General features: G+C 37.0%; 1 protein-coding gene across 10 annotated transcripts in view; it reads left to right on the forward strand.

Annotated features, from left to right (window-relative positions):
• PDE4D (phosphodiesterase 4D) overlaps positions 1 to 15,835 on the forward strand; it is a 1,492,536-nt gene that overhangs the window by 1,200,422 nt on the left and 276,279 nt on the right. Inside the window, exon 1 of one of the 10 annotated variants that reach the window (XM_004744613.3) lies at positions 3,510 to 4,332. The exons of the other annotated variants lie outside the window; for them this stretch is intronic. Coding sequence (XP_004744670.1) covers positions 4,268 to 4,332 — 65 coding nt within the window. The 5' untranslated portion in view covers positions 3,510 to 4,267. Of the gene's footprint in view, positions 1 to 3,509; positions 4,333 to 15,835 lie in introns of those variants that run through there. 10 annotated transcript variants of the gene reach the window in all.

The following is a 15,835-nucleotide window of genomic DNA, read 5'->3' on the forward strand; positions in this document are numbered from 1 at the left end:
ATGCTGAATTTAAGTGCATTTGACAGGCTTGAATGTTCCGTTCGTTCATAATGTGATTCTCCAAGATTTGCCCATGACAGATTGGAAAGTGTAGAGTATCTGATTATAGTCTGAAAATAAGAGTTGACTTAGAGAAGATTTCAAAATGGGCCGAGTATTTCAAATTAATAAAATCTGAGAGAAGTGCATTGCATGGTAAAATCATTCCTTAACACCTCATTTAATTGGTTCCAGTTAAAGCTTCATATTTAGTTCTTAGCGCTTGGTAAATATTGTTAGTCCCATGTCCCATGCTCACCATTAAATGATAAGAGAAAGGGAAATCATATTTTAAGGTGCATCTAATTTACTTATATGCAATTGGTGTTTTCCACATGAGTGTTACCCATATTGCATTATGGACATTATTAGTGGTATGGGAGAGATTTTAGGTGGTATTTGGACTCTCTCTCTCTCTCACTTTTTTTTTTTTCAATTAGTACTTGCATGGGGGGGGGCGGGAATAACCAACATGTCAAACACATTTACCAAATAAGTATAAGGTTATCTTTTAAATCTAAATTACTTGAGTTAAAAATTGCTTCAGTGTAGAAAAATATCAAGTAAGTAATGGTATAGATTGTGTGCCAGTATGATAAAACTTTTGGAAATCATGTACAAATGACTAAAGCTCAGAAAACATCATATTACACAGTGGTTTAATTCAACAGAAATACAGATAGATGACTCAAAGGAACTTGTACATCTGAGGTCCATTGAAATGTTGTGGTGACAATAGTCAAATAGAAATCTAAATAACATTATATAATTGAATACACCGCATGAAAGCTAGAAAGAATAGCAGCTTCTGGATCAAATACATATTCTCCAAACCTCTTTAGACAAGAGCCATATGGTTCCTAATGTTCAGTCATCCTAGGTTCCAACATTTTTGTTAGTTTGTATAATATATACGTGTTTGGGGTGCCTGGGAGGCTCAGTGGGTTAAGCCTCTGCCTTCGGCTCAGGTCATGATCCCAGGGTCCTGGGATCGAGCCCCGAATTGGGCTCTGCTCAGCGGGGAGCCTGCTTCCTCCCTCTCTCTCTCTGCCTGCCTCTCTGCCTGCTTGTGATCTGTTTGTCAAATAAATAAAATCTTTTAAAAAAAATATATATATATACACTAGTTTACTAACAGGAATTTGGGGGCAGCGCCCTATCTGTTTCATTCTGAGAAGCATTTCAGAGGAAAACAGACACAACAGTTAGATTACTAAACATTATTTTAGAAATGGACATGTGAAAAACTGACTTGGAGTGGAGAAGACACTGTAATATTGAATGAGTACTGTTAGTTTTTTAATCTGTCCACTACCTTAAGTATTACAACTATAAGTAAAATAAAAATTCAAGTCTCAGTAGCCTGATGGTACTGTGCATCTTTCTTTCTCTGTGAGCAACCTTGTCACCTGTCCAAGAAGCTTTGAGTGTTCTGGTTAGTTGAGTACATCGTGAGATACCCCATTTCATCTTGTATTCTTTGGGCACAAGGATGATGTATTTGTCATTATAGGACTATTATACAGTGTTTAGGAGCTACCCAATAGGTGGGTTAGGATTTTCAGAGATAGACACTTAGAATAAATATACAGAACACTGAGCAAATACGGAAGGAAAAGCTCGTGGGGTAGCACTAATCTCTTATGTGTATGTGACTTGAAGGAAATAACAGTGAGCTAAGAAATCTCACTGGGACAGAGAGCCTTCTAGGGGGTGGTAAAATAGAGGGCTGATTATTTCAGGAAAGCTTAACAAACAACATTCAAACATTACATTCTGTGACCATTGACATTTTTTTGCTGAAATGGCAACCAGAGGCTATTTGATAGACCTTACACAGAAGAAAAGGGTGCTTCATGTAAATAATAGTAATTGCTTACTTGTACTCTGTTTTTTTATTTCCCACATTAAAATTCTGAGGAGATAGAAGATAAATCTCTTCCTGGAACCCCCCCCCCATAAGTAATCTCACACGCCTTCTTTTGAATTTCTAAAAATATGTGATTTGTTACCCTGCATTCCAGTACCAGAAATACACTAAGCATGAAACAGGACTGGGAATGTGACTCTCCCTGAGCAGTCATAGGAAAGTAATTTATTAGCATTTACCTTAAGAGGCCTGAGGGTCACTGAGAGGAGACAAAAATCACAACTGTACCTTGAAGTGTGACCAGGGGAGGAGCTGAAGGTTTTGTTGCAGTAAGCAGCCCGAGCCCCTGGCGGGATGCCTTACTACATTAATTTTCCAAATCCTTTGGGTGGGTCACAATTGCACTCCAACATCCTGCCTGCAAATGCTAAATAAATACCAAGTTCACGTCAGACTAGAGAACCAACGTACTAACTAATGTCATTTAAAGAATCAGAATCCTTAAATTATTTTCAGTCGATAATTCACATGCAAAATAACTGAAGTTGGCACACACTGAAGAATATATATCCTCTGTGCTAATGTTTGGTGGGGAATAGCCAGGGTGGTCAAATGTTCCTTCTCCTGGGAATAATTCAAATCAGTGTAGTTTATGTCTACTATAATAGAATAGTTTTCATTTCAGTCATAGGAGGTGGGGCAGGGATTGGTCTTCACAATAGTAAAAGATGTTAAGATGATATGGTAAGAGCTTCATTTCTTAATGAGAGTGGTTAAGACTTAAATGCAGAACCTTCAGTGTACAGAGATCAATAAAATTTGCATATGATTTTCAAAAAGAAATAAGGTATATGGGGTGCCTGGGTGGCTCAGTGGGTTAAGCCTCTGCCTTCAGCTCAGGTCATGATCTCAGGGTCCTGGGATCGAGTCCTGCATTGGGCTCTCTGCTCAGTAGGGAGCCTGTTTCCTCCTCTCTCTTTGCTTGCCTCTCTGCCTACTTGTGATCTGTGTCTGTCAAATAAATACAGTCTAAAAAAAAAAAAAAAGAAAGAAGGTTTTGAAAACATTGTGCAAGGGAACAGCCTTAGTACATGTAGCCACTTATCTAGCAGTAATATATTGGATTTTTCAGTTTAAACATTCCAGCGTGATCTGATGTAGCGATGCCTGCTATACTCTGTTTAATTTCCAAGAGGCAGTTTCCATATCTACAATCTAATTCGAAGCGTGACATTTCATTAAATAGGCTCAGAATAACAACTACTAAACCCTCAAGTTCTCTTAACTACGCTTTTAATGAGAAATTTTAGGGTCCATGTGGGACTTTGAGAAAATCACCTTTTTGTTGAAGGGGAGAGAAACATGTCAGTTGCAAAGGGGTGTGTTCCTCATAAACGTGGTCAGGGAATCTTACCCTGAATAACACAGACACCTCATTTCCCAGAGGAGGAAATAGTTTTATAAGTTTGGAGAGGTCTGTCTGCTTGGCTGGTTTACAATCCTGATCCCTGGCGCTGGTCTGTCTGCCCCTTTGCTTTGTAAGTTTCAGCAATTGACGCTGCCCGGCTGGTTGCTGCCTTTTTTTTTTTTTTTTTTTTTTTTTTTTTTTTTGCCTCTCTCACTTCCCTGCGATGTTTTGAACTGCCTTCCTACAGACGTCACACAGCCCTTGAGGAATAATTTCTGCCTGGCGAGATTGAATGATAGTTCTCATTCACAAAGACTTGGAGTCAGATTCTAAGCAGGGGACACAGTGGAAATTGCATTCGCAGGTAAAGCACAGGGCCCCGCTGAAGTGTGGAGGGCTCTGTTCTCTCGCTGACTTCTTGGCTCTCCAGAGAACAGTGTTTTCTTGTGGTCGCCCTGAAATGGAACTTCCCTGACAGCTCTCTGGTGTTCAGTAACTTGTAGTCATTTTCTTTCCTTTTCGCTCTACCTGAGTACTTTGAGTGTTGGAAACCTTTAAGAGAGATTTGCAGAAAAGACAAGATCAAGTGGCTCTTTCACTGTGTTGGTTTTCCTTGTGACCAGATAAAGAATAGATTCAAAATTCAGTTCCTCCCTTGGCAATGCAAAACATAAAAGAAACTGTTCACTTCTGAACAGCCTGGTACTGGAGTAAATTCAGCATGAAAGAGGAAAGAGCTCCTGTATCTTAGAAGCTTCCTTATGCTCTGGATTGGGGACCTGAACTGGACTCCGGAACATTTGGATTTCTTCAAGCAGCCTCCCTTGGAAATGGAATATATTTAAAATCATCTTTGTAGAAAGCCAGCTGAAATGTATTAATCAAAATACTCGAAGACACTTTTCTTTTTTCTTTGTTTTTCTTTTTTTTCTTTTTCTTTTTTTCCCAAAATGAGCATTATTATGAAGCCAAGATCCCGGTCTACAAGTTCCTTAAGGACTACAGAGGCAGCTTGGTAATGTGCTTTTCTCTCGTGCTTCTCCCCTTCTTCCCTGTTAAGATTGATTTAATACTTGAGTCTTTAGTAATTGCTGATGAGGTTCAAGAGTTATGTGGGATGTTAAGGCTTTGTAGGAAAGCACAGTATTGGGAACAGTTTCATTGTCTATTTTGTGTTCATTTTGTCTGTTCTAAAAACAGAGGTGCCCACATTTTTTAACTCCATGTGGACTGCAGCGATTCATTTGATGATAATTTTTAGGAAGGAAAGAAACTTGCATATATGTCGAGAGTTTAGAAGAAAACTTGTCATTTTTCACTGTCTGATTTGGTCTTGTTTTCTCATGTTTCTTGCCTGCTACAAGCAGGCTGGTAGTTGGCAGTCTTTATCATTGTGTTCAGAAGATATCTTGGATTTTAGCACAGAGACAGATACGTTAGAGAAATTAATAATGTTAAGTATCTTTAATCATATGACTAACCTGAATTTAAGTATGTGGCTAAGTGTATATCAGGTTGCCAATCATTCAGTCATCTTCTATGTTTTATTTTATTAATAACATTCCCCGGTCATGTTGGTTTGGTAACTTTAGTGTTTTCAGTCTAATGAAAAATATGTGTTTAAGATTATAAAAATTATTATTTCAGCCTAAAAACAAGTGTATAGGTAAAGATACAGTAAAAATGAATTGCTTGATATTCAATACTTTATGAAACAGCAATAAAGCAAGTGTTTAATTTCTTAAAAAGTATCTTAATTTAAATTTATTCTAATATTTTAATCTACTATTTCCCCCGATTTGATTTGTTATGCTCATAAACAAATAGCCCTTAAGGGATAGTTCCCAATAAAGTGACTTCTGTGTCTAGATTAGTTATTCACAGAATACTTTTCAGAGGTTAATCTTACTTTGTTTATCTTAGTGCTTGATTATAAAAAAAAATAAGCTCAGCTCTTTGAAATGGAAATAACTATGCTTCACATAGGGGAAATAAAAGCAATAATCGAGGACAGGTGGTTAGGGATAGGAGAGAAGTAGGCAGGCAAAATCTACTATGTATTATATCAGCAGTCAAACACACATGCAAATATTCATATTTCTCTAAGGAAGTCAGCCCACTTTTATGTGGTTGGATTATCAGTTGCTGTTATTGTCCTAGTGTTTCATAGAGGCCTAGAATTAAGAACTGTCTCTTCAGTAGTATTTCTTTGTTTTAAAATTATAGATGCAGGTTTTCTCTTACGACGCTTGTGATTCCTCTTAAAAGAGAATATATGTAAAAAAAAATTTTTTTTAAAGAATATATGCAATAAGTTCCTCCTTGAGCTTATTTAAAGAAAAGTTCGCATCTGCAAATTAATTTGTACAGTTTTTTTATGCCAAATAATGAATGCTGAGAAATAGTCCTTTTATTAATTACCATAGCTAATATGAATCTCTGGCCAAAATAAATGGGTAATCAGAATTCATTAAATACATGCTTTTCATTCATCTGTGATTTCTGTCTTACCTATGTGAAAACTAATCTGATACTTGAATGAATAGTATTTAATTAATCCATTCCCCTTTCTGCCTAAACTTCCAGGAGACTTAATTTTAAATTGTAGTTTCATTGGGTAATGATTGGTTCATTTGAGGTGTCTAGTAACATTGACATTCTTTACTCCTCTGAGGTTGACAGTGTATTTTTTTTCCACAACTACTCTATTATTCTAAATTCTATAAGTTACTTTTTATGAATAAATATGGAGATGGTTCAAAAAATATTTTTAAAAATATTAACTTGTGAATATGTGTATTGTTCCATTTAAGTTTAAATTTTTTCCTTGTGTTGGGGTCAGAATGGTTTTTATGTAAGAAATAAATGTCTCTTTATACTGAATGATTGTTAGATTTAACAGCACACTACGGATACCTTCCCAGTTATTAATCTTACATCTGACTTATTGATATCATAACTGCTTAAGTACGCCACTGCTGCCTCTAAATCATTTGGTCTCAGGTTGTAAGTGCTATAATTATAGTGTTAACATTTTACTATCCCTTTTATCAATTCAAATACTATATATATATATATATATATATCTTTGTTTATAGTTATATATAGTGAAAATTACATAGATTATAGATTAGGTATAGAGAGGAAATATATATGTATATAGATGCATATATATATTTACTTAACTAAAAAAAATAGCAGCATCTTTTTCCCGGTACCTCTGCACATACAGGCCCCAGAAGGCTTTGTGGGACAATGTCTTCTGCTTACCAACTTTTCTGTTGTAATTTCTAAATCACACCACCCCCCACCTTACACCTCCTTTCCTTTTCAGATGCCATGACGACTTCATGCTCTTAACACTTGACTTCCCACAGGAGAGACCTCCTGATTTGCCATCAATCCCTATTTCAGATGATTTTATTTCCTCTTCTGGATATCTGAGTACTTTGTTCTTGGGGACCCATCTTTTGGCATTATCATCTCAATTCTGCTTTTCTAAATCTATTTTATTCCATTCATAGATTTATTTTAAATCTATTTTCTGTTCCATTGGCCTTCTTTCCCCAAAATGGGAACTACTTTCCCCTCAGACACCTCCAAGCCAAATGCTACCTTTGGAAGTTTGTTAACTGCCTTCTGCAAGAATCCGGTGTTTCAGATTATTTTTCCTTTATTTTTTCCTCTTTGTTTCTCTCCATCCAGTACCAGAAAAAGCAATCCATACCAGCTTGTGGTTTACAGCCCCGATTAAATCCCTGTGAGACAGTCACATTTTTAAAAGGAATTTCATACAAACTCCTAATGATAGCATTTACCTTTCCTTTTAATCCATATACTTAGGAGAAAAGCCTGACAGTTAAAATTTTATGAATTTTGAAAAAGTAAAATTAATCTTGAAGTCAATTTGTTTCCTTGTAGTTACAGGTGTCAGAAATATAAAATATTATATAGAGACACCTGGGTGGCTCAGTTGGTTGGGCGACTGCCTTCAGCTCCAGTCGCGGTCCTGGAGTCCTGGGAGCAAGTCCTACATTAGGCTCCCTGGTTGTTGGGGAGTGTGCTTTTCCCTCTGACCATCCCTCTTCTCATGCTCTCTTTCTCTTTCAAATAAATACATAAAATCTTAAAAAAACCCTAAAATCTTAAAAAAAAGAAATATAGAATATATAATAAGAATAAATACTAGGCTGTTTCTGTTTATTCAGCTTGTAGTTATTGAGTCCTTAGTATGCACCAGGTTTTTGTAGAATACACTAATGGTATTTATCTTTTAGCATTCCTTTAAAAATATGTGTGCATGCATGAAGTTGAAAAAACTTAATATATGTATTTTTTATACTCATAAAGTTAATAAAATTAGCAAGCTCATCGATTGGGCCATTGTTTTCCTTTCTGGTTATTTCAAAACAGCTGTTTAAACTCTATATAAGAAAGCAGTGACAGAGTTACATTTCCATAAATATTCTAATTGTTCAGGTCGTAAATTCAATTTTAATCAGCAATTAAATACTATAATAATACTATATTATCATAACATTTTATCATTCAAAAACCTATCCCAGAGATACTTTTCATTAATTAAGACTTATGTAATTCAGTTTAAATAAAAAATGATTAACCTTCCAAATATAAATATAAAGAGAATTTTGGCTTGTAAAACTGGATTTTGTTCTTTTCTGCTATCAGGTGTCCATTATTTGGCATATACTTGCTATACTTAAGATTGTTCATTGTGTATACTGGGGAGAAAAGAGATGCTGCTGTTTAAAATGTAACAGTGGGTTTTTTTAATAAAGCAAATTTTGAAACAGATTATTGAATATGTAAAAGTTATACTCGGGATTGTAGACATACAAACAGTCTTGAAAGCTCTTCCAAAGCCTTTTGTAGTAGTTGCTTAACTGTGAGGGTAAAAATGACAGGACAGGAGGCAAGGGAGAATTTCTGTTCTTGTCACTGTACTTCAATATTGTATGAGTGTTTTCATCAAACACTTGAAGTTTAAATAGATTCAAAATAGAACTACCATGTTAATAGTGAGCTGATCTTTTTGTGTATAGATGTCTACACATCTGGTAAACAACAGTGTGCTCAATGTCCAAAATATGGGGAATAAGTGTTTCAATACCGAGCAGATTCAATCTTCTGAATAATGTTGCTGCTCAGACCAATAAGTGATCAATAAATTGCTTTTTTTTCCTATCAACTCTCTTCTCCTAAGGTAAAAATTCAGGCTGACTGATAACTCTTATATTGACCTCACGATCCCAGTAAAAAGCATTGACTGGACTTAGAGTTGAGAATTAAAAGATGTGACAATATTGAATAGTATTTTGGAGGAAAATTACTCAAAATCGCCAGTATCCCAGCCTCATTCTTTTTTTTTTTTTAATTTAACTTGCATATTTTAATCAGTGGTTGTGAATACTGTTTCTGTGCTCTGTTTCACTTAACATGGTGACATTTTTCTACTTTTCTATGAAGCTTTGGTTTTATTGAGTGTGTTTTGTGAATGAAAACTCCAGGCAGAATTTTACATACAGTGTCTTACTTTGTCTTCATAACAACATGGAAAGAGTTGTCGATCCACATTTTGGAGAAGAGGAAATGAGCCTATATAGTGAAATAACTTGGTCAAGGCCATTCAGTTGCCAGGGAAGGCTGGGATCAGAACCCCAGTGGGCCTGCTCCAAAGACTGCTTTTTTTTTTACCTCGTCATGTTGCCTCTCTCTACTGTTTATGCAATTATCGTTTTAATGACTGTTTAAAAGTGTCCCTCTTGTGAAAACATCTAAATGCAGTAAAATATTTCATTAGATATTGAGAAAATAAATTGGAAGTTGTCTTTTTACATGTATGATAGCTTATTAAGTTTAGGGCTGATGATGGGTATTGAAAACAGCTGTTTGAAAGATGCCTGCAATTATAGCCTACAGGCTAGTATATTCTCTTTTGGTAGCAAGTAAGGTCATCTGTTCCCTATTACAGAGAAATAAAGAGCAAAAGTTCAGTGCCTTCCAGTTTTAAATAGATTGTCTTTCTTTGTTCTCTGAAAGCTCTGTAAGGCTTCAGTTTAGAAATAAATACTGTATCTCAGATTCTGTAGTAAGTTTTTTACTGATTTAAGTCAGCTTTGAAAAAGGTACAGAATCTCCTTTCCTACACCTTTTATATTAGAAATGTTTATAAAGGAGAAAAAAAAAATGGAATTTGCGTACTTTGTCCCTGTGCAGTATATCCTGTGACATGGCTTAGGCTGGTTCAGAGTTTTGAGCATATGATAAACTTTTCTGATCCTCTTACTCAAGCTTGTATTGCCTCTGTTGTATAAGACTTAAAGATACACAGCTTTTAAAAGAAGTGATTAAGATCCCTTGAATATCATTTAAAACTTAACTAGGGAAGCACAGAGTAGATTTTTAGATACAGATAGGTATAATCTTTAAAGTTGTAAGTTATGAGATTCCCTGAAAATGTCCTTTGTCCTTTGTCTAGTCCTCTTTTAACTTGCTGTGTCCCTGGAGAAGCCACCTAGTCCCTCGATAGCCGCGTTCACTCACTGTAAAATAAAGAGGGTACGCTAGATCCATGAATTCCAAATATGCTCTTCTCAATGGAACACTTTTTATAAATGAAATGGTAATACAAACAAGTGAATACATATGGAAGATTTAAAATTATCTGTATATTTGATATATAGAAGTAAAGTTGTTAAAACATACATATGTATGAAATAGGTACATAAGAATACATAAACATCCATATAACAAAATCACCCCCGAATTTGTACCTTTCTTCCCACATCCCAAATCCAATTTCTGCCCTTGAAATTCCCACAAAGAGCTCTAGGGTTCCAAGGAATATTGTTTGGAAGCCAATAAACTACTAAGAACCTTTTTAGTTCTGCTTTCTGTAGTGTTACCCTACTACTGGAGAATCATTTCTGTTTTCTGTACTCCAGCATGGACTAGGATAAACTTGCTGGTAATAAAACTTTCTGGGAAGTTCAAATAACAACAGTTCACATACTTCTATCTTGGAAGACTGTAAGTTATGGGATGATTATATCATTTCTGAGAAATCACAGAAGAGTGTGTAGTCTTGTTTCAGATGAAAAAATCATCACTGATTAAATATATGCATAGCTGGCACTTCAGGAATTCACATAGTGAATGGTGATTGGTAAGGAAATGTTGAATTGGTATTGAATGCATTGGGAGAAAGGTGTTTCTTTAGTTTGGGCATTTCATAATGGGATTCTCAACCCACTTTTTCTTTCATGTCACTGGGGAATAAAGTTCATAGGTAATGTTGCCGCATACAACACTCTCTTCAGGGACATTACACTCTATGGGCTCCACATTAATGGAGCTCGTTGTGTTATCTTTGCAGCTGCACTTGTTCCTATCTCTGGCTCTCCTCTTTCCTCCCTGTTGATCTGGAGCATGCCATGCTTTTGTCCCTACTGAAATCTGCCTTTTAGCAGAGGTAAAGTTTAGATCACTTGTTAGTCCCTTTGTCAGTCATTCCAATCATAGTAAATTTTATTAAATCAGAAGAAATGAGGACATGAATGGAATCATGGATATAGGAGTGGTTGGGTGTGTGTCCACCCAATTGTCATTAGCAAGATGAGAAAGGTGGATTCTAAGATGAAACTAAAAAGGAAGGATGTTAATGAGGTCTTCAAGGAGATTTTTCTTAGGAAAAGATGCCTGAGAGCTTTTTATGAGTGTTCTGAATAAAACTAATATTAGGGGTGCCTGGGTGGCTCAGTGGGTTAAGCCTCTGTCTTCAGGTCATGATCTCAGAGTCCTGGAATCGAGCCCCGCATCGGGCTCTCTGCTCAGCAGGGAGCCTGCTTCCCTCTCTCTCTCTCTGCCTGCCTCTCTGCCTACTTGTGATCTCTGCCTGTCAAATAAATAAATAAAATCTTAAAAATCTTAAAAAAAAAAAACCCTAATATTAAACATATAGAATTGTTAAAGCCTGGATGAAGATACCGAGAATGAGACCTAGGGGCTATTAACTAGATCGGTGAGGAATGTAGTCACAAAGAAAACACAATCTTAGTTAAAAGCCAACATAGGTTTTCTTAGGAGCCCTTTCAGAGATTATCCATTTTCTTAAGAGATGAAACCAAGGCCTAAGGTTTATTAGGAAATGGATAGTGGAAGTACGGTAGATTCTAGCCCCAAGCACCAAATCTCTCCAGGGATCAGGGCCTACAGAAAGTCCTGGGATATCACAGCAGAAGACAGTGAGCCTGGGTAAGGTACTATTAAGTGTAACCATGTGAAGATAACTAAAGGCAGGCTGTTCCAGTGCCTCTCAAAATGCCTTGTTCCATGGTCAAGTTTAGCACGAAATCACATAATAATAGGGAGAAGCCAGAACCTTCAGATGCAGTCTCTTAGTTCAGTTTTTCTTAACAGGGAAACATCAACTATATGTATTTATTATTCACCCTCAGCCTTTGAAGGGAATTGTCTCTCCTAGGAGCATTCTGTGGGATGGGTGAATATGTGAATTTGGGAAGCTAAGCTAAACCGCTCTTCAGAATAAAAGTCAGAAAAAAATATAAAGGAAACATTGTGGATAAGAGCTGAGGAAGTGCGGCCAGAGAAGTTGGAAGGAAGATCAGAAAGGAGGCCAATATGGAAGGACTCCAGCCAGTCTTGCACCAGACATGTACCACGTAGCACCCTACCCCATTTATAATCACACTGCCACCTTCCGGGCAAAAGCTGTCAGTAATGGATTGGAATATCGAAGACATTTTATCTCCTCATATCTCAGTCTTAAAGATTTCTGCCAGAGGATGAAGGGAGTCAATGCACATCTTATTTCTCTACTACACATGAGGGAGAACAAGAAATCAGAAAAGTAGAAACTAGGTGGAGAATACACACACATCGGGACTGCAGCTTCTGAAACTTTCTTAGAGCAAATGGCCCTGATATTTTACAATGTACACAGTTAGGACGTTTTATTTATATCTAATTTGAAGCCCCCCTTGCTTAAAATTTAACCCTTTTCTTCCTAGTTGTTGGTGGATAAAGGGATAGTGAATCAAACGATAAGTAGATTCTTCTGTACCACATGCGAAAACTGCTTTGTGGTCTTTTCTCGTTTCATACTGCACAATCAATGTTCATTTTGAATTATAAAGTAGATGGCACCAGTGTGGCCTGTTTAAAAAAAATGTTTTGTAAAACGTAGTTTCAATATGTAATTGTTTTCAGGCTTCACACAGAAGAGTGTTCCCATTGTACTTGATTCTACTTCCTTTTTGCAATACATCTAAGATGAGAAATTCAACTCCTTTTGATTAACATGCGTGAAACATTCATATATATCTGGTATAGAGAAAATAATACCTCCTAACATCCATGATTTCACTCTGTTGCAATGGAGCACCAAATTCTCTTTGGGTCAAGGAATTTGTATGACTGATACTGTTTTAATTAGGATAAATAACTGCAAAATATGCCAACTTTAAACCTGTGGCATTCTAGCTTTTGTGAATGAGCATTGCTGTAATGCTTCCTCTGATTCTAGTTTTGTGGGAGAACAGCAGGTAACAGATTAACACCTGGATCGCCAGCCAGCTAGGACAACAGCTCTGAGGCCTCCAATCATAGTCTGGGTAGTAGCTGTTGTAATGACGGTCACTACAATATACTGAGTATCCTCTGTCAGACATTGGACATGGTGCTTACACAACTTAGCTCATTTTGCCATCAAAACAACCATATGAAATACGACTGAAATCACACAGCTTATAAATCACGGAGCTAAAGAAAAAAATGTAGTCTAATTGTGAATGCCAACTGCTGTTGTCATCCTTGTTTTATTGGCTTCTCTCCACTTTCTGAACTGTCTTGGTGACACAGCATTCTGCCTCGTAGTGTTCCAAAAAGTAGTCAGTTGGTGGTTGCACATACCTTTCCTTTCTACCCTAAGTTTGTCATTTCTCCTTTTAACCTTGTGCATCTCAAGAACATTTGTATATTTTGGCTGCCTTCTTCGGAGATTTGCATACAAGCCTTTAATCATGGACCATAGACCTGTATCAAGAAATAGAAAATGGACTTTGACACACCTCCCTACTTTGGAAATCTAGCTAGTTCCTGATGAGTTCGGTTTATTGACTCTCCCTCAGTCAGACTATAAACTGCACTGCCTTCTTCCTCTCTGGCATTTGACCAGTCCGTAGAACCATAAACCCTTTGAAATGAAAGGGACCACAGAGAGTAACCTATAATCTGATTCTCCCCATCCCTGACCCCATTTTGGAAGCAAAAAAGTTTTGCTAGTCTTTAGCATTTCTAGTCAAATAGCGTCAAGAAAAACTGTTAGAAACAATGTCAGTGCTTATGTGGCAAAGATTTATACTGGAGAAATACCTTTTTAAAAACTCAAAAATGAAGTATGAGGTCAAGTAAGAGTCTGTTAGAGAAGTGTGTAAGGGCGGTGGTATTATAATTTGTATGGGACTTTAATCTAATTCTAAGCTGTGTCTGTGAAGTTAACTAATACTGTGATAATTATATCATCACTTCTCAAAAACTGGATTGGAGGATTATGCATAGAGGGGAATGGAGTTTGATGTCCCAGCAGTCCCCTGAAGGAAACGCAAGACATTGTTTTGACCAAAGACCTCAACAGACAACTGAGCCTGATCATTAAACTTATTGGAACTCATATAGTTAATTAAGTAGCTAAAATTCATGTCTTGAAATTCTAACTTCACCCCTTTCTGCTCCCCCAATATAGTACTCACTGTAATAAAAAGGTAATTACTATTTACTGAATACTTACTATTATGTGGCAGGCACATTGCTGCGCATTTGACAGGATTGATCCCATTAGGTCCTCATCTTAAATCCTGTGAGGTTTCTATTACTATTCCTTGTTTTATAAATGAGAGTACTGAGGCTTTGTGACTTAAACTGACTTACCCACAATTGCATGGCAAATAAGAGAATTTCATGGATTCAATTTATCATTGAAAAATTATAAAAGATTACTTTTAAGGATGATACTTACATTCATCTGTCAATTGTGTTACTAAACCTACTGTCCTTAGCACAGTGGCTGACTCCTGTGAGCACCTAGGAATTGTTAGCTCCTATGATGCATTTGTCAAGCTTGTATGTTTGTGTGACTTTGTAAAAAATCAAGAACTCTGCATATGAAAACTGATTTAATCTCTAAGGGCTCTTTCTCCATAAAGCAGCCTTCTTGGGCATATCTCAGAACTGAGCACTTATACAAAGCTTGGTCTTGTGAATCAATCACACCAGCACTGTGATTCAAAGACATTCTTCTATTCAGATGGGTTAAAGAAACAAAGTACACAGAGAAGGTGGGAGTATAAGTAGTGGCCCACTGAAAGCTAAAACATCTCTGATTTTGTCATTTAAAAATTGTTCAGAATCCGGGGTGCCTGGGTGGCTTAGTTGTTAAGCATCTGCCTTCGGCTCACATCATGATCCTGGGGTCCTGGAATTGAACCCCACGTGCGGAAAGCCTGTTCTCCCTCTCCCACTCCTGCTTGTGTTCCCTTTCTCGCTGTGTGTCTCTGTCAAAAAAATAAATAAAATCTTTAAATTTTTTTTTTTTGGTCAGAACCTCTAGGGAAGCAGTTCCAGCAGGCTTTTAATCTGAAAGGAAGGACTGGTGCTTGGGCATTATCCTGGGATGCATTTTGTGGAGACTTTTTCAGGGTAACCTTCTTACTCGGGGCTGCCTGGTGTTTCAGTCTGACCATAGGCTTGCTGCCAGGCCTTCCCTACATGATCTAGTCCCTTCCCTAGTCTGTTCCACTGCTCTGCCCCTCCTATTCCTGGTTGTGTCACTTCCAGTTGTTCTCTCCACAGCCTCCTTAGCAGGCCCCAAGCTGGACAGAACTCCTGTTTAATTTACCCTTTCCTCCTAACTCAGCAAAACGTGCTTCAATCTCTTTCTCCGTTTTTGGAAAGACAACAGTCAAAAAATAAGATCTGATTAGAAGATCAGTTCCTCGGGCCTAGAGTGTTACTTAAGGATAGGCTCTGAAGCAGAGAGCTAGAAATGTGGAGAATGTGGTGGCCTAGTCAGAGCTGGCAATTAGCATTCCGTGGTCTCTGGTGTCTACTTATTTTTTTCATGAACAGCTACCAATAAGAATGTGTAAAAGCATTATTTTGTTATAATTAACCACTGTACATTGGGTTAAAAGGTGTGATTGAGGGTGGAGCAAATCACCCTGGGGGAAAAATTGGCCCACTAAAGATTACCTGAGTCTCTTGCTTGGAAAAATTAGTCCCAATTATTTATCTGCGTCTTCTTGTTAAAACTGAGTCTAATTGTATATGAATCAGTAAGTGTTTCTATGGTAATATGAAACTCAAAAGGCAAGCCTGCTTTTAGCCAACATGCCTTTATTAAGATGTTATTGTAATTGGGAAAATCATTTTACATACATGGGTCTGAAATTCTACCCTTCCCTAGAAATGCACCTGAAATT

Source organism: Mustela putorius, unplaced genomic scaffold (genome assembly GCF_011764305.1).
Source record: "Mustela putorius furo isolate JIRA1106 unplaced genomic scaffold, ASM1176430v1.1 tig00000145_pilon_pilon_pilon, whole genome shotgun sequence".
NCBI classification, from domain to species: domain Eukaryota; kingdom Metazoa; phylum Chordata; class Mammalia; order Carnivora; family Mustelidae; genus Mustela; species Mustela putorius.